Here is an 18,394-nt window from a genome sequence, read left to right as displayed (position 1 = left end):
CTAACTGTATTAGGGTGAGAGGATGAGAAAAAAAAAAAAAAAAAAAAAAAGTATTTAAGCATGGCATGAGGTAGGTAAGGGCAGGCAGGGCTCTGCTCTCCGCGTGCCCGGGAGGCTGGGATGCAGCCCTCCGACACAAGATAAAAAACGAGGAGGATTTGGGATGGGGTCTCCTCCCTTTCGAGTGTTGGTAGCAAAATCATCTCGGTGGGATGAGGAAACAAAGAGACCGGGTGGCTCTTCCCCCCGGCCAGGGGCGGCGAGGCAGGACCAGAAGCAAACAGGGGACTATCTCTGTTTGCTCAGGTGCGTTTCAAGCGCTGCCATTAATGAGTGGGGCGCGGGGGTTTTTTAAAGCGGGGAAGCACAGGGGGCTGCATCCCACGGGAGAGGGGGCTAATCCCCGCTCGGAGGAGCTCAGGAGCAGCACTGCCTGCTCGGGCAGACAGATGGGCAGGGAGAGGAGTGGAAGCGGCACCAGCTGGAGCAGAGGGATAAGCAGCACTCGCAGCGCACCGGCAGCCCCGCTCTTGGCAGCGCCTTCGGCGGCAGCGCACCGGGGTGCGCGTTTGGGAGGGCACCGGGGAACACGAGGCTCTGCCGGGCCATGGGGCTCCTCGATGTATTATTTCAAAAGCGTTTGTTAACAAAGAGGGGGGAAAAAACCACCCCGGCCGGAGTTAGGAGGAAAGAGGTGCGCGTGCTGAAGCTGCTCCCGCGGTGGGTTTGGCCAGGAGAGCGCAGGGACCAGGGTCTGCACAAACACCTCCGTGTTTTGTTCGGGTTTCGTTATTTTTGAGAGATCTTGGAAGATGGGAGTCTGCAGAGGGGACTGGATATCACTGCTCCACCTACTAAGGTGTCTCACGGCACCAGGAGATGCCTTGGTGCGCCGTTATCTCTTGATTAACTATCCAAATGCACTAAACTTAGAAGAAAAGCGAGAAACGCCCCAGCGGGCTGCGGCTCAGCCCCACGGAGACGTCGCGGTGCAGCCGCTCTGTGCCGCTGGCCCCCCCGCGCCGCCCTGCGAGCCCGAGTGCTGCGCGGATGCTCCGCGTTTGAGGCACCGTGCAGGGGGATGAGCTGCGCTCCCCCCACCGCCTCCAGAACAAGAGACTCAGGGCTGCCACGACACCCAAAAGAGTTTCAATTAGAGTTGGCTGAAGAGTTTCAATTAAAGATGCCTTTTTCCACAAAATAACAAGAAGAAATTATTTCTTCCCTCTCCCCACCCCCCACCAATACCCTGTGTAACTCTGGCTTTGCGTTTTTTAATAAAAAATGGTAGGAAGGAAGAATTATTTTTGGAGGGAGAAAGAGTAACAGATAGTAAGGGAGGAGCAACAACAATTTCCCAACCAGATCCGTCACGTCAGAAAGAAAAAGAGCTCCTTCAGACCCCTGTGTGTCCCTCACCAGGCAGCTGCATGTTTGCTCCCGAGTGACTGTCACCCCGGGCCCGTGGCCAGCGGGGACGCGCAGCTGGACGCCGGACCCTCGAGCAGAGCCACAGAAACGCTGCAGATAACTCCTTTCTCTGTCTCTCGCAGGGCCGCTGTCCCCGCTCACCCCCAGAGGCTCAGCTGCAGTGGCTGTGACCCGGCCGGAGGCGCAGGATGGCAGTCGCCGCTGGATTTGTCCGCACATCCACGGCTGTCGTCACCTTGCTGGGTAAGAGCAGCACCTCACCTCTCCGGCCGGAGGTTTCCGTGGGAGAGCCGAGAGGGGCCGTCCGGAGGTGCCAAGCGGGACATTGCCCGGGGCACGCGCTGTACGTGCTGCGATGCTCACCCGGGACGCCGGGACGCATCCCTCCCTGCTCCGCACAGGGCTTTTGCGGCTGCAGCGATGCTGAAGCCCGATTCTGCCGGGTGGTTTACGCAACCAGGGGATGCGACTGTGCTACATCCAACCCCTCTTTGTACCACTCAAGAAAAGAGGGCAGGAATGGTTGACATACAAGTCTCCCCCTTCCCAAATTCAAATTTAGGTGAAATGCAGGAGATGCAGATCCTCAGGAGAAGCCTTGGCAGGAGCAGTGCCCCTCTGCAGCCCGGGCTTGTCCTGGCCTCGGCACAAGGAGGAATCTCCTCCGGCCAGCACGACTCGCTCACGGCGAAGCTGCTTCACCTCCCAGTTTTTCTAGGGATGCCTTTTTGGCCATACCCTGACTGCAAAGATTCCCCCATTCATCGGGGACCATTTTTGGATCTCAGGGAGTCTCAGGCTGCACTCTGAAGGTCCCTTTTCAGCTGGGAGACATTTCATTTCAGACAACTGAGAATTAGATGATGTCTTCAAGCTAATTCATCATCCCAGGCAGAGACTGCTCGCCTGTCCTTATAAATATCTAATTACCTTTTAATGTTCTCTGGATCCCCAAGGAGGCAGAGGGAGGGGTGGCTGCCCTAGATTGGGAGGCAATTAGCCTGTTTGGAAATTGGTCTGACCCAAATCTGGTAGAGGCAGCAAGATGGAGTTGGGCTCTCCCATTAACCAGCTGAGTTCCTGCAACTCGCTCCCCGTCCAAGCTGAGCCCACAAAAATGACTCACTGTAAAGCCCGTGAGGGTTATTTTCTCTTGACCTTTGGCTGATGATGCAACGGATCTCAGGAACCAGCTGAGAAATCCTCACTGGGAACACCAGTGAGGGACCCGGGACAAAATGATGCCAGCTACAGATGAGGCTCGAGGAAACACTCCAAAGGGGGTGAAGATCCAAAGCCTCCAGGTCTGAGCTGTCGGCTCCAGCCCTGGGAAGCTGGGTTGGCACTGTCACCCCTCCCTTGGCCGTATCACCAAAATGAGGACTTCCCAGCGATACGTAAAGGTTTAAAGCTTATGAAGTGCACAAAGACGACTTTCTAATGAACAAGGTTGTCAGGAAAGTCTAAAACTCTCTCTGGCCTTTCCTCATTCAGTAAAAGCCATAGAAAATCTTGAAACGCAAGGCTAGCCAAAGCGCTGTCCCTTTGTTCCTCAGAAAGCTTCTCGTTAAAAATAACCCTCTGTTCCTCAGAGAGCTGCTCTTTAAAAATAACCACTTTGATTTTGTGCACATGTGTGTGTGCGTATCTGTGTTCAGATTTCCTATAAAACCAATTAATTGCCCAGGTCCCTCATGTGCCAAGGCTTCAGGCTGCGGTCAGTGCTGCGGAGCTGTGGCTATGCCTGTGCTCAGTAAGAGGATTGCTGCTGATGTCCCCGTAAACTGGAATACATCTTGGAAAACGTTCAACGGAGACATTTAGCATTTCCTGGTCTCCAAAGCTAGCGCGGAGCTCAGCACAAAGGCAAAGCGTTCAGCCTCCTGGACACCTGGGCTTTCCAGGTCTGACTTTCAGCATATTCCAAATACTAATAATAACACAGAACTGTCCTGCCAGAAATAGGCCCACGCCACGGCACGAGGCAGGCACTGGCAGCCGCCTCCCTGCCCACCGCCCTGGCAAAGGAGATCAGGTTTGAGTTTTGTCTATTCCAGCAATATCTGGTATAAAGTTTGAAATTTTTTTTATATGCACAGAGACTGCTGTGTCCTTGGTGACATATTTCATGGTACGGTATTTTTCTCTCCCAAACAACAGCACGAGTCACTCCTGGAGCGCTCTGTGAAATGTTCAAGTGTTTCTGCAGCTCTTTTCCCAAATCTTAATTTTCAGATGTTCCATTTTCACCTATTCCTACTTATTTTGGTGTTAACGCTTATTTTTCCTAATAATGAATGTTGTTCTAGAGAGGCGTAGCAGCATATTTACTGTAATTTCTGCTCTCCTAGCCGGATTTTTAACACAGAACGTAGGGCTGCATAAGGCATACCCAATTCTGAGCCCATCACACTCTTTCTTGCAAATTTGGCTTGCAGGCTTGAAGACCTCTCTTTTGGGTTTGTCTTCTCCACGCTACCCAAATGATAGACCCCAGAGAAGGTGTCTGTTTTGGTAACACTAAAAATTAAGAGTCCTGGGGTGACAGAAGTAGCCCAGATGATCAGTCTCGGAGGCACTGAGATTTACCGCTCTGCTTTGCTCTCAATTCTTAGTTCTAACCATACCCTGAACTTCTAACTGCTTAATTATTACTTTAATCTCACAGTTGTTTTGCTTAATGAGCGAGATCCAGGCATTTCACCCCCGACACCAACCAGACACCTTGGAACTGCAGATAAAAATTCATCCGAACTTCTGGCATTGATTACGTTTGAGAAAATCAATGCCTGACAGTTGTAGTCCATAACCTTGGCAGAGAAAAAGGGACAGCAGCGGATAGCAACGGGGCGCAGACTCTGGGTGGAATCAGAAGGGATGATTAGCATAATTTGGCTTGATTGGGAAAGAGCACCCCATGAGAAAAGGCAAGCATGTGAGTGTTAATAATATATATTTTATTTGTTAAATAAATAGAAATTATTTACCCTATGCTACCTATTAATCTCAAAATTAAGCTAAGCTGTTAAACCTTAACCCATTCACTACCATCTATCAGAACACAATTAATACATTACTTTCTTATTCATTCTCCACTAACTCATGATTATTTTACCTGCTGGCCAGCAGAGTTATTTCCAGCTGAGACTTGCTCAGCACAGCCCCCGCTGACCCAACTGAGAGCGGATTTCCAGCTTACACAAGCTTCTCCTTTCTGAGCGACTATTTTAGAAGGAAAATGGCACCCGCACTGATTTGAAGAGAATACAACCCTCAAACCGCTGCATTTCTCTTATTCCGAAGTATTAGACACAGGCTACAGTCCCTCTCCCCTGTGTGACACCAGGGACCATCAGGCTCCTGCCTGCACGCGGCTCCCGTGCAGCAGCACAGCCCCGCTGCCGGAGCCCAGGGCCCGGGTAATTGGCTGACGCTCGGACACCAGGAGCAGCCGACAGCTGCTCTGAACCCACAGAGCCAATTAGCGGAGCCCCTCTCCCGTCTCACCCTCATCTCCGCATGCGAGAGCAGCCGGAACATGAGACGAACCCCAGGAGCTACAGGTAAAGGGCTGCTTCCCCCGCGCCCAGGAGAGCTGAGCTGGCCATTCCCTGCTGGAAGTTACTCTTGCATAAAACATCACACTTACTGGAGTCACTTAATTTAACTCGTGCCCATGCTGTGTACTGCAGGGAAGGAAACAGATTGCTGGTTGGCATGGCAGTTTTAAGACAGTTATTAATTCAATTACAAAGCATGGAAGGATCCTGGGGCTAGCTAAGCATCTCGGAGCTTATCGCTGCAGAGGCAGAGGGGGACTGTGCTGGGAACACACCACCTTGAGGGGGCTCCGAGCATTTCTCAGGGTGGCAGGGAGAGAACAGACTTGCCGGCGATCATTATCCCGCTAGCCGCTTCTGCAGCGAGGAGATTTCCAGGCAGCATCTGCTTTGTTCTTACTCATTTGCACTGCCGTTCCCAAAAAGCCCGTGTGGAAGGGGGTCTGCCAGCATTTGCCATTTATCTGAGACAGAGTCACTCCCCGCGGACAGCTGGCACTTTCCAGTGAAACATCATCACCACGCCAAAGGGTGGCGCAGCCACGGCATAGGAGAAGGCAGGCAGGTTCTTATGTTCCTCTTGTGCCTATGCCTGAGCCATAGTCACGACAGCAAGATCAGAGTCAAACCTGTGTCTGAACGCTACAGAAGGAGCTTCAAGCTCATCCTATCAGTGCAAAAGTAGAACTGATATCTGCAGCATCGGTTTAAGCATCAGCAAACAGCAGGTTTGAGTTGTCAAGAGTTGGTGATATTGCAGACACAGGGATGGAGGGGATCTGCCAGGCGTGTGCAGGGAGGCAGTGGCAGAGCTGAGAACTTACTGGGATGATCCAGATTCTCCTCTCTCCTCCCTTGTCCTGGAGAGAACTTAGGAGAAACCAACCAGCCAAAGTTTGTACAAATAGAGGAAGAACCAACACATCTTCACTGCCAGGGACAAGGAGGCCATCCAGGGGTTCCAAGCTCCAGTCTTGTCCATGGATGGTTTTCCAAGAGGTGTGTGTCAGTGCTCCTTCATCTGGACGTCTTTAAGCACGTCTGGTCCCTCTGGCAGGGCAGAGATGGTGCGAGATGCTCAGTGGGAATCGCACACTATCTGCCCAAAGCCATGGTTGGGGCTGTGCTGTGGTGACAGATGGGCTGTGATTTTCACGTTGCTCCTTCTTTTATTCTAGATGCAGTTCTCACGCTGCCAGGGACACCCTACAAAACTAAAAATGAGAAATTTTAGAAAAAGCTAAATTGAGCTAAGCGGGTTTTCTCTCTCTTGCAGTTTGGTGCCAAGCACAGAGTAGCACAAGGAACTACGGGCCAGTGTTTGAAGAGCAGCCTGTCCACACCCTCTTCCCTGAAGGCTCAGCAGAAGAGAAAGTCACGCTGGCTTGCCGAGCAAGAGCCAGTCCTCCTGCGACCTACCGGTGAGCTCTCCTGCTCTCTCTGTGCCAGGACTGGGACACAACCATCAAGAAATTTGCTTTCTGTTCTCCCCTTTTATATAAAGAAAATCACTAACGCAGGAATCAGCCTCCTCATCTACGTGTGATGCGCATCTTTCCCAGGACACAGACCAGATAAAAATCTAACTCAAATCCCAACACACCACAGCTGGAAAAACAAACAAGCACAGCCTCCTACGAGGCACCGTGAGTGTTGCAATGAGTATTTACCCCTCTCCCTCTTTACATCTGCTCTTGGCAGGTGGAAGATGAATGGCACAGAGCTAAAGATGGAGCCAGATTCCCGTTACAGGCTGGTTGCAGGCGACCTAGTGATAAGCAACCCAGTGAAAGCCAAGGATGCCGGCTCCTACCAATGCGTGGCATCTAATTCCAGAGGCACGGTGGTCAGCAGGGAAGCCTCCCTCCGCTTTGGCTGTAAGTTTGTCTCCACAAGGTAAATGAAATGCAGCCACAGTTACGCTGGGGGTAAACTGAGCCCTCCTGCTCACATTAATAAAGGCTGGAGAGAAGCTGTCCTGTGCATGGTACACTTGGAGAAAGCCCCTGGCTCTTTCCATTAACATGGAGGTGTAGTAGAAACTTGATGCACTACAGAGAAAGTCAGTAACATTTTTGGATCTCTCTCTGTGCAACCACTGAGAAGACCAGCCTGTGGAGGGGGATATAAAATACAGTCATTCCTCCACAGCTGTTTTTTTTTCATCCACGGACAGGTTTCACTTTGCCTGTTTAGTTTTGCAGGAATTCTCTGCAGAAGAGCGAGACCCCGTGAAGATTACAGAAGGTTGGGGAGTGATGTTCGCCTGCAGCCCTCCTCCCCATTACCCAGGTAAGGGTTTGCATGTCAGCATGGCCACCAGCAGGGATTAGCAGCGCTGCTGGCGCCAGGTGGAGAGATGCAACGGAGCAAGGGATTCCCTGACACGTGAAGCACTCCTTGCTTTTCTCTGGGAAGTTTAGGGAAGCAAATTTGGTTTTAATTCAGACCCTGTAAAGCAACAAAACAGAGGTAGGACGTAGCACAGGGAGAAAACAAGTACCATCCCAGGACCTACTTCAGCTTGGGCTGGTCTAGACAGGGGCTGGCCGGGTTTAGTCCCGCCTGGGAGGTCACAGGCAACTTGTGCAGTTTGTTCCTTTTCCTTTTCCCCACAGGCTTATCCTATCGATGGCTCCTGAATGAGTTTCCCAATTTCATCCCAGCCGATGGAAGGCGTTTTGTCTCTCAGACCACAGGAAACCTTTACATTGCCAAGACAGAGGCTTCCGACCTGGGGAACTATTCATGCTTTGCCACCAGCCACATCGACTTCATCACCAAGAGTGTTTTCAGCAAGTTCTCCCGGCTCAGCCTCGCTGCAGAGGGTCAGTGCTCTTGGATTATCATAAGGGGACTGGGCAAAATGCAAAATTAACAAGCCACCACAAAGCACTTGGGCTCCACAGGACTGCAGCAGTGCACAAATCTCCTACCAGCCTCCCAGGGGAGCTTAAGAGCTTACAAAAATACTAATTGGCTGGAACGTGGGGGAAGCAGCCCTCTCTCCAGGCTTTGCTGCTTGTGCAGCTACAAACCCCATCCACAGAGTTTCTCTATTTATTTGCAAAAGAGAAATGGCAGAAGGTACAGCCTGTGCAGGCTCACGTAGCCCTGAAACTACTCTCCTCTGCCTTTGGTGACCTTGCAGAGGTGGAGCTAAAGATACTTCTTGGGCAGGGTGAAGGGACTTAGGCAGGTAGGGAATTAACAGCAGTCCTGAGATGTTGTAAAGAGTTTTTTCAGAGACATGCTGTTTTAAGAGGAAAATGAAACTTAGTCTTTGCCACCTGTAAATTATCCAAATGCGTGAAGGTTTTGCAAGGCAGTGTAACCTTGCGGGTACCTCTGCCCTTTAAGACCTCACGTGTGCCATTTTAAAGTCACCCAGAACTCCTCAACAGTGCTTTCCTTTTAACAGATGCCAGGCAGTATGCACCCAGCATAAAAGCCAGGTTTCCTGCAGACACCTACGCTCTGGCTGGGCAGATGGTGACTTTGGAGTGTTTTGCCTTTGGAAAGTGAGTGCAGCGTCTGTGTCGCTCAGGCTCGGGATGGGAGGGCATTGCAGAACCTGGAACTTTCACAACCCCTCTCTTCAATGGGTCTACTGGAGACCAGAGACGGAGGGGGAACAGGAGGAGGGAGGAAGTGGCTAAAGCCATCTGTCCTGCTGGCCAGGGCCCAGCTGGGATGGGACCTGGGTGGCTGAGTGGGGACTGAGTTACACCACGTTGTAACACAGCATGGGGTACGCGAGAGCTGGCCTTCACCAGATTCACTTTTGCACAGCCCCGTTCCTCGAATAAAGTGGAGGAAGCTGGACGGCTCGCAGTCCTCCAAGTGGATCGGCAGCGAGCCCCTCTTGCAGATCCAGGACGTTGGCTTTGAGGATGAAGGCACTTATGAGTGTGAGGCTGAAAACACCAAAGGGAGAGACACCTACCAGGGCCGCATCATCATTCAAGGTAACACATTTAAACACATGCCTTCCCAGAGCACAGCAAGATGCCCCAAGGACTCTTATCAGCCCAAACTAAACCTATAGCAAAGCCCTAACAAAGACCTGCAGAGATCACTGGTATCTTTCCTCAGTGAATACAGGAGAGACCTCCTAACTTGCTCTAAAATAATTCTAGCAAAAATGAGGTAACCAGGGAAGAAAGCATAGTGGTAAAAATCAAAGTTGGCTCTCAACCAAGATCCTCTCCAAGTCTGGGTACTTCCACAAGGGTTAATGCTTGGAGCTATTGATCAGATCTAGTCAAGTTACAAATCTTAACCTGGTTCTCTTCGTCTGAATCCAGTCTTTCCTGAAGTTCAGAATGACAGCATTTACTACGAAGAGAAACCAGATCCTCTTCAGATCCGGATTCTGCCATAATTTTGTGCAGTCCACATGCACAGCTGCAGCCAGACCCATAGAGGACTCAGCTTTGCATCACTGCACAAAAGGCAAAGGCTGTTACTATGGTGAAACATGCTGTGATAAATAAATCTGCCAGCAGAGATGACACAATGAGCATCCTTCTGCTTGCCTGGCACAACAAACCTCTCATCTGATCTTCTTGGCTCTGCCACCTCTCTTGCTCCTTTGCAGCTCAGCCGGAGTGGCTGAAGGTGATCACAGACACGGAAGCCGACATCGGGTCCGACCTGCGCTGGAGCTGCGCGGCCGCTGGCAAACCCAGGCCCGCCGTCCGATGGCTTCGGGACGGGCAGCCGCTGACCTCTCAGGTACCGCCGGCGCAGGTCTGACAGCGAGAACAGCTCAACCAGTGCCCACCACAACTCGCAGTACTGAACCTGCTACTCCAGACTTACACCCTCTCCTGCCTCGCTGCAAATGCATCCCAACCCCGTTTTATCACCCCGCATCCCTTTTCCATGTGCCCCCATGAGGCTGCAAAGCAATGCCACAGTCCTTACTGACCGCAAATTCCTTCTCCCATCACTGCCATCCCAGCCATTGCTTCATGCAACTACAGGAACTCACAGCGAGTTATCAGGGTGGATAAACAGCACCTTGTACCAGTCTCTCTATGACCTGCACGTTGCTGCTCAGAAGTCTCAGCAAACAGAGCAGAGTGACGTGGGGCAGTGACTGGACACACAGCAAAAATGTCCTGCGTTTTCTCCCACGGAAAACCAGGCTGGCTTCAAACTGGCAAAAAGTCTGTAACGAAACTCAACCCTGAACACACGAGGCTTGAGTTCCATTTTTGTTTTTCTCATCTAATGGGTTCATCCTCTTGTTTGCACAGAACCGCATCGAAGTGAGCGGTGGAGAGCTGAGATTTTCCAAGCTAGTCCTGGAGGACTCTGGCATGTATCAGTGTGTGGCTGAGAACAAGCATGGCACAGTATATGCAAGTGCTGAATTAACAGTGCAAGGTAATTTCTCATCTCCCAGTGCTCTGGGTTTCAATGGGACACTGAAGCATTTTAGATCTCTTCCTAATATCGTACGCTTGTGATCTCAGAGTAAGATAAGAGCAGACAAAAACTGCTTCACTTACCATTGAAATATAGTTACTGTTTAAACAAGGCACTCTACAACCCTTTAAAATTTACATCTTGTGTAAATTCAGTAATGCTGAAAGAGAACAAGGACATCTGTTTGGCTACAGAAAGTGTACAGGACAGACTGCAGCAGCCCTACGAGCTCTCCTCCACCACACAGCCTTCCTCTTTTTTTGGAGGAAAAAGGTCAAAGAAAAGAGTTCAGTATCCATTCAGCCTGCTTTGATGGATGGTGACTGGAACTGGACCGATGCCAAACTTGTTCCACATTAGTCTCAAAGCTCATCTCCTCGTGGTCAGTAGATGCCAGAGATAAATTAAAGGCCCTAAGCATCAACTGTTCAACATTAACACACTGCAAGGCATGAGGGCAACAGATGAACCCCAATTCTATCTCTGCAGCTCCAGGAGGAGTTTTAGGCAAGCTGGATGTCTGCATTGGTGACTTTGGTCAGGATATTGAAGAGAATATCCTCTACATTTTCAAAAGCAGCTGTTCTTGTGTCTCTCAAAGACCTTGCACTTGTTAGGGTCATATCCCATCGCTACGTACGACATGTATGTCGCATAACACCTGCCTCAGCAGGCGTTAGAAACTGCCCGGCAGCAGAGGAATCACTCCTTCATCTTGCTCACCAGATATTGCCATGCTTCTATTACCAAGTCATCTAATGACAAATCAATACCTAGTTACATGGCAGTTAAAATGCTCACACAGCAGGGTTTTCTAATCATTCCTTAATCCTCTTTTTTTCCTCCTGTAGCTTTAGCACCAGATTTTAGACTAAACCCAGTGAAGCGACTGATACCTGCAGCCCGAAGTGGGAAGGTCATCATCCCGTGCCAACCAAGAGCTGCACCAAAAGCCACTGTGCTCTGGACCAAAGGGACTGAACTTCTGATCAACAGTAGCAGGTAGCAGCACAGAGTCAGCTTCTACCTACAAACCATAGCTAAAATCATGGGTTTTTTTCTTGCCAGACGACTGAACTTGATGACCAAAGTGTGCTGCTACATCCCTGAACATGAGCACTTCGTTATTCCTCTAGTTTCTTCTTTAGAAAACTCCTACATAATATTTTGCAGTCCTGTGTTTATCACCAATTTCTCTAAAATCGGCAAGTCTTGGAAACTGTCAGGTGTACAGAGTGAACAGACATTTTAACCTTCCTCTTGTACCATTCTTTTTCCTTTCCAGGGTGACTATTACCACAGATGGCACCTTGATCCTCCAGAATATCAGCAAATCTGATGAGGGAAAGTATACCTGCTTTGCTGAGAATTTCATGGGCAAAGCCAACAGTACTGGAATCCTCTCTGTTCGAGGTAGAGATGTTTGCCTTGATTAGGGGTCAATTGAGCAAGAAACATCTAAGAATGCCGTGATGTGATGTTTCTCCTTTCCTTATACTCCCAAAAATCAATGCAATACTCAGGGACTCAAAGACATTTCAACCTGCAGAGCAGCAAATCTTCTGCTTGACCCACCAAATCATACCTACCAACAACTGGTCCTTGAGACAAGCATTTCCATTTTCTAACCATTGTAATCCCTCATCTTCCTCCTGTAAAACTACAGCTGTTTGAGAGGGATGGCAGCAAGTTGGGAAGTGTTAGTTGGTTTGGATGCTCTGCAGCATTAATATACACCTGGTACAGGGACATTTGCAGCTACCAGCCCTCCTTGCTCTTTCTCCACAGATGCCACCAAAATCACATTGGCACCATCTAGTGCTGACATCAATGTAGGTGAAAACCTTACTCTACAATGTCACGCATCCCACGATCCAACCATGGACCTAACCTTCACCTGGTCACTAGATGATTTCCCCATTGACTTTGATAAGTCTGAGGGGCACTACCGGCGAGCCAGTGTGGTGAGTAGAACGGGCAACTATGTACCACCGAAAAGGACAGAAAATTAATACCAGCCTCTTTATTTACATGTTGAATGCTGGATTGTGATCAGGTGTGTTCACACGCTCTCCCCACTGTCTTTTCTCTTCCCCACGCAGAAGGAGGCTATTGGAGACCTCAGCATCTTCAACGCCCAGCTAAAGCACTCGGGGCGGTACACGTGTACAGCCCAGACGGTTGTGGACAGTGCTTCGGAGTCAGCCACGCTGACTGTCAGAGGTAATTTCTCTGTCGTAAGGTCCCTTGCTCCTTACAAGCCCGAAGTAACGGCATGGTCCTTACAAGGGATTAGCTCGCTCTTCCCTTGCGACCACTCCACCATCTAATTTTTGAACTGGATGGGACAGGCTTATGAGCTTTTCTGGAGGCCAGAATTGGAGGTGAGGTTCCCAGCTTTCAAAAAAAAAAAAAAAAGGCCTCTTTTTAATTTATGACTTGCACAATATAAAGAGCAATAAGCTTCCAAATCTTTCATCTTAGTAACATGTCCGTCTGTCTCCCATCATCCCAGGACCTCCAGGCCCCCCCGGAGGTGTGGTGGTGAGAGACATAGGTGACACCAGCATCCAGCTGAGCTGGAGCCGCGGCTTTGACAACCACAGCCCAATTGCCAGGTACATCATCGAGGCGCGGACCCTCCTCTCCAGCAAATGGAAACAAATGCGTACCAGTAAGTGTCTTGAGGGCAGCGGCGGTGGCATGGCCTGGGGTGGCTGCAGGGCACCAGCTTGCTGACAAGTTCTTGCTCTGTGCGTGTACGCTGGCTGCCACTCACTGTTTGTTCTCCTCTCATGTTATTGGATTATATAGATCCCGTAAATATTGAAGGCAACGCAGAGACAGCCCAGGTGGTGAACCTCATTCCTTGGATGGATTATGAGTTTCGGGTCTTAGCGAGTAACATTCTTGGAGTTGGGGAGCCAAGTTTACCCTCCAGCAAAATCCGTACCAAAGAAGCAGGTACGTGCAGATACACTCAGAGGTAGAAAGGGGAATGAGAGGTACCTGTCCCTGCATGCGGGAGGGGGAAGGCTGCCTCGCAGCATGCCTTGGGCCCAAACAATTAGTCATCTCCCTGAGTGCTCCTAGAGGAGATGCCATCACAAAATTTTCTGCCTTTTTGCCCATTTACACGTCAAAGACAAAGCAGTACCAGAACTGGCAGCTAACTTCACCAGCACCAGATGCAATATATTAAGCCATTATAAATCCTAGCTTCAAATCCTGTACCTTCTGGGCAGTAATGATTAGAGAGGGGAAAGAGCCCTCTTATATCAGAGAGCACAACTCTGCAAAGACAAGGTAAATTTCCCAGCAAACTGTTGTGAATTTTCATTCTATCTTCTGCTGCTTGAACGTGCAAGCAGAATGGATGTAAGAACAGCAGGAGAACTGCTCTCAACATACCAAATGCATATTAACTCTTTTCTAATAAAAGCTCTCCTCCACATCCCTGCTTTTGAGCTTGATTCTTGTCTCCTCTGAGACGTGCTGCCTCCAAATAAGCGTGTCAAGCACTGGCCCGTATTCTAGACCTCATTTTCACAAACATCTGAAATATGGCTGAAAACATAGAGACCAGCACTTCCACACGAGCTGTCAAAGCCTGGCTACTCCCAGTCCGTGCCGTGTCTGTGCTCATCTTCATCACTATTGTTTCCTTAACCCAACCTGTGCTGTCTGCTTTTGTTTGGGGACCCGACAGCACCTACTGTGGCACCATCTGGGCTCAGCGGAGGCGGAGGGGCTCCCAACGAGCTGATCATCAACTGGACGGTAAGTCAGCATCACGGCACCAGCCGTGGATGCTGGGAGAAGGCCAAGGGGAGGAGCACGTGCCATTTCTTTCGGGAAATCAGGGCTGTAATTACATTTTTGATATGTGGTCGAGGCCAAACACTGTGCTTAGTCCAAAGTCTCGCTCATTTGAACGGACTGAGGCTCCTCTCTCTTTCCACCCGGCTCACAGCCCACCCTGCGGGACTATCAGAACGGAGATGGCTTTGGCTACATCTTGTCGTTTCGCAAGAAAGGCACCCAAGGGTGGCTGACAGCAAGGGTGCCGCACGCAGAGTCGCTGCACTACGTCTACCGCAATGAGAGCATTGGTCCCTACACCCCCTTTGAAGTGAAGATCAAAGCGTACAACAGGAAAGGAGAGGGACCAGAGAGCCTCACCGCCATCGTGTACTCTGCAGAAGAAGGTAAAGAGGGACTGCGGCAACTCTGAATTCACCATGCTTTGTCCAACCAACCAACGTGTCCTCAACCAGCTCCGTGCAGAGCTGTGTCTGTCTGGGAGCTCAATGATAGGAGAGGTTTCTTTTACTCAAAGAGCAGCTGACACTAATTTCAGCGTAACATTTATCTTCTACTTCAAATACACAGCTAGATGTTTCCCTAAGCCCAGCCCTGACTGTACACCCAGAGCTTCAGAGCAGACGCAGATCCTCACAGCACACAGCTGTGGCCCTGCTTGTCCTGCTAAGTCCCTAAATCCCTTCCCCCTGCCTTGCTCCGTACACATAATACCAGCTGTCTGCCTGCACTGTAATGGTGCTGCAGGAGAGCCCTTCGTTTCAGTATGGTGATTAAGCTGCCCAGAGCAAGAAAAAGGATTTTATTCCCTTTTGTTGTCTTTTTCAGAACCGAAAGTGGCTCCTTTCAGAGTTATGGCCAAGGCTGTTCTGTCCTCAGAAATGGATGTGTCCTGGGAGCCCATTGAGCAGGGAGACATGACTGGAGTGCTTCTGGGCTATGAGGTACGAGCCTGCAATGGGAATGAGAGATACCGAAACTGAGATCGGAGAGCCCAGCAAACAAAATTCCCCCAGGCTGAGAGGTGTGAAAGGAAAGAGCATTTTGTTTCCAAAGATGGAGGATAATTCCTGGACAGCACGAGGCTCTAATAGGGACGGTACTATTGCTCAAAAGAGAGATTAGTAAGAGAGAAACATCCTTTTTTTCCTGCTGTAACCTTACACGTGGGCACATGCTAAGCAAAATGCATAGGAACAAATACCAAAGGGTCTCCAGTGCTGGTCGTGGATGAGGCTGATATCTACAGATATCTCTGCCCTTACTAAACCCATTGTACCCTTTTCTATTTAGATCCGGTACTGGAAGGATGGTGATAAAGAGGAGGCAGCTGACAGAGTGCGAACAGCAGGGCTGGTGACATCGGCTCATGTAACAGGCCTAAACCCCAACACGAAATACCACGTGTCAGTCAGAGCGTACAACCGGGCTGGAACCGGCCCCCCCAGTCCCTCTACCAACGTCACAACAACAAAACCCCGTGAGTGAGCCCTGACTACCTCCATTTAGCACACTGTACTCCCTGGGGCTGCTGCGTCCTCCAGAGGGTCCCTGATGATCAGCTAACCATTGAGCTTTTACATCTTGGTGCTGTAACGCCATTTTAATCAGTCCATAAAACAGTTCCCTAAATTTCCTCAAATCAGCCTTATGGTCTGTGCATCACTTACCTGAGCAGATCTGTGCTCAGAGTACTGTTCACTGGGATACTTCCCTTTAAACCAACCATCAGCCGTGTTGATAGCTGTAGTCTCAGGAGACGGTTGTAACCAGCACAACCTCATCAGTCCCCGACTTACTGAATCTCTGCCCTGTTTTGTATCTCTTAGCACCAAAGAGACCACCTGGCAACATCTCCTGGACTTTTTCTGGGTCTACAGTCAGCATCAAGTGGGACCCAGTGGTGGCGAAGGCAGATGAGTCTGCAGTGACGGGGTACAAGGTACAGGCAGCACGTAGCTGGCCTTCTCCTGTAAGTGACCCTAAGGAAATTGCAGTGAACATAAACTCAAACTTGGTTCTTCCAACAGATGCTTTACAGGCAGGACTCCCACTCTGCTCCCACGCTATACCTGGCCAGCAAGAGCCGGATTGACATCCCCGTCCCTGAAGACTTCACTCACGCCTTTGTACAGATCAGGGTGACGGGCCCCGGGGGAGACGGAATCCCAGCAGAAGTTCACATCCTCCGAAATAGTGGTACGTACGCTCCTCTGAGTATCCACACTCCATGCACCAACACTCATTTACAGGGTGCTTCACAGACCACTGGAAAACGAGCTCAGAGAGAGGATTTAATCAGCAGGACTACTTGTCTGTCATTCACTACCACTCTTCTTTGATAAGTAATGGCTTAGTCATACCTCCTCCCCCCGGGCCGTAGCACAGCACAATAACAATAAATGCTGTTATGTTTTAAAATCCCACTCTCCCAGGAACATGGGGGAACATCCAACCCCAGTGTTTTAGGTTGAGACTCTGGAATTGGTCTTTGGCTCCCTTGTGAAGTTTGCTCAAAGGATCTTCTGACATATTCCTCTCCAGCCCTCCACCAGCTGACCTCTCCCCGGGCTCTGAGCAACCGTTCAGTCTAGTCTGGACCTAACTTCATTATTTGCAGCTAAAGCCCTCGAGGCCCCACGCAAGCCCAACTCACGCTCACTAAGAGTGAAATCCTGACCCTGTTTGTGGGGCCGCAACCCCAACTCCAGCAGGTTCCCTTGATGCAGGGGGTAAGTACTCAGGGCCCACCTCCAAACACAAGTCTTCCCGGGAGGTTCACCAGCGACAAGCACAATACGAGCGCGCAGAACCCCAGAACGAGCGGTTTACCAACCCTCCCAACTCTTCCCTCAAGACATCAGGTTGTGTCTGTGCAACAAGACAGTTGCTCCTTCCCTGTTCCCTTTCTTTCAGGGACAAGTATGATGGTGGAAGACTCGGTGACAAGGCCAGTGCCACATGCTCTCATTATCACAACTAACTCTCTAGTAATGGTGGCCCTGATCAACTACCTGGAGCTCTGACGATGGCCAGTGCAGCAGAGGACTCCTGGACACGCTTCCTCCCAAGCCAGTGGGGAACCACGAAATATTTGGTGCTGCTGCAACTTTGAGTTTGTACCACAGCAGCATTAGAGAGAAAGGATTTGACAACATTGTTTTAAAGGAGGAAGAAAGAAAACAGGTTTTTTTGTTTGTTTCGGAAGAATATAAGCTTTCATACAAGACATGGGTCTTTAACCAATTAAAATTTTTTTAAAGGAATGAGTAAAACGAAGAATTCTACGTGAATTCTGACAGCCAACTGCCCCACACACTGTATCCAGTAGGTTTTCTGCCTTACGAAGCCATGTACTAAAATAACCAGACTGCTAAACTTGACTACTTTTTTTTTTTTTTTAAATATGTACAGTGAATTTTGGGGGGAGGTAACGGGAGGACAGGGACTGAGGATTTCACAGTGATCAGCATGTTCCATACCAATTCCAGTCACAGCCATCTCTAACAAATTATGGGACAGGATTTCCCCCCCACCCCCCATAATATGAGCCAAATTCTGCAGCAACCAGCCCAAGGAGATAAAGCCACAAGAAAGACTGATCTCTGCCCCATCCTGAAGATCGGTGAACAGAGAGTTCAGATTGTGAAAAGCTTTTTTACGACACTGGTGTTAACTTGCAACCCCAGCCTATTGTTTGTATCAACTGTTATGCTGTGAGGCGCAATGTTCAATGTTATCCATATCCCACGTGCTTTCGGGGTGTTTTTGTTATACTTCTTTCCTTTTTGTTTGGGGAGGAGAAGGGGTAAGCTAAAAGGAGGTACTTTCCCAGCATCCACTAATTCGGATAGGCAGTTCTGCCTAATAATGGAGATGTCAACATACCCAATTTCAATAGAGAGAGGGTCTTAAATAGAGGAGGAAGAAAGAGGAACATTACGTAATTTAACCAAGAACTGGAAACTCAAGGAAGCCATCATTGGGGCAACAAGGAAAATCTGGACTCAGATTCATCTCCCTACACAAACAGTTCTGTCCAGCCAAAATACCAGTCTCAACTTGGGACTGCAAGACTGAGATTCACTCAATAAGTCAGTCTAGTTTTCGGGCCCAAGGCTCACACAGCCAATGTAAGTGGGAGG

The 18,394-nt window shown here is 49.7% G+C and overlaps 1 protein-coding gene across 1 annotated transcript; it reads left to right on the top strand.

Moving 5' to 3' along the window:
• Nucleotides 1–1,619: 1,619 nt before the first annotated feature.
• CNTN2 (contactin 2 (axonal)) lies at nt 1,620–18,003 on the top strand. Its single transcript, XM_009888226.1, has 22 exons — nt 1,620–1,674; nt 6,268–6,412; nt 6,693–6,868; nt 7,188–7,283; nt 7,610–7,819; nt 8,413–8,512; nt 8,784–8,959; nt 9,592–9,728; nt 10,256–10,385; nt 11,279–11,429; nt 11,713–11,840; nt 12,216–12,391; nt 12,530–12,650; nt 12,943–13,101; nt 13,242–13,391; nt 14,137–14,207; nt 14,401–14,635; nt 15,078–15,193; nt 15,543–15,729; nt 16,079–16,191; nt 16,280–16,448; nt 17,166–18,003. The coding sequence occupies exons 1-22, from the start codon at nt 1,620–1,622 to the stop codon at nt 17,273–17,275; spliced, it is 3,111 nt and encodes a 1,036-aa protein (XP_009886528.1). The 3' UTR covers nt 17,276–18,003.
• The last annotated feature ends 391 nt before the right edge of the window (nt 18,004–18,394 follow it).

Source organism: Charadrius vociferus, unplaced genomic scaffold (assembly GCF_000708025.1).
Source record: "Charadrius vociferus isolate BGI_N301 unplaced genomic scaffold, ASM70802v2 scaffold266, whole genome shotgun sequence".
In the NCBI taxonomy this organism is placed as follows: Eukaryota; Metazoa; Chordata; class Aves; order Charadriiformes; family Charadriidae; genus Charadrius; species Charadrius vociferus.
Note: the sequence above shows the minus strand (reverse complement) of the source record. Positions and strands in the feature narration are given on the sequence as shown.

Excerpts from the sequence above, each read along its gene's own strand:
- CNTN2 (XM_009888226.1), top strand. The coding sequence starts at position 1,620 with ATGGCAGTCGCCGCTGGATTTGTCCGCACATCCACGGCTGTCGTCACC. Across the intron at positions 9,729-10,255 it reads GGCAGCCGCTGACCTCTCAG|AACCGCATCGAAGTGAGCGG; the intron begins GTACCGCCGGCG and ends TTGTTTGCACAG. Across the intron at positions 10,386-11,278 it reads TGCTGAATTAACAGTGCAAG|CTTTAGCACCAGATTTTAGA; the intron begins GTAATTTCTCAT and ends TTCCTCCTGTAG.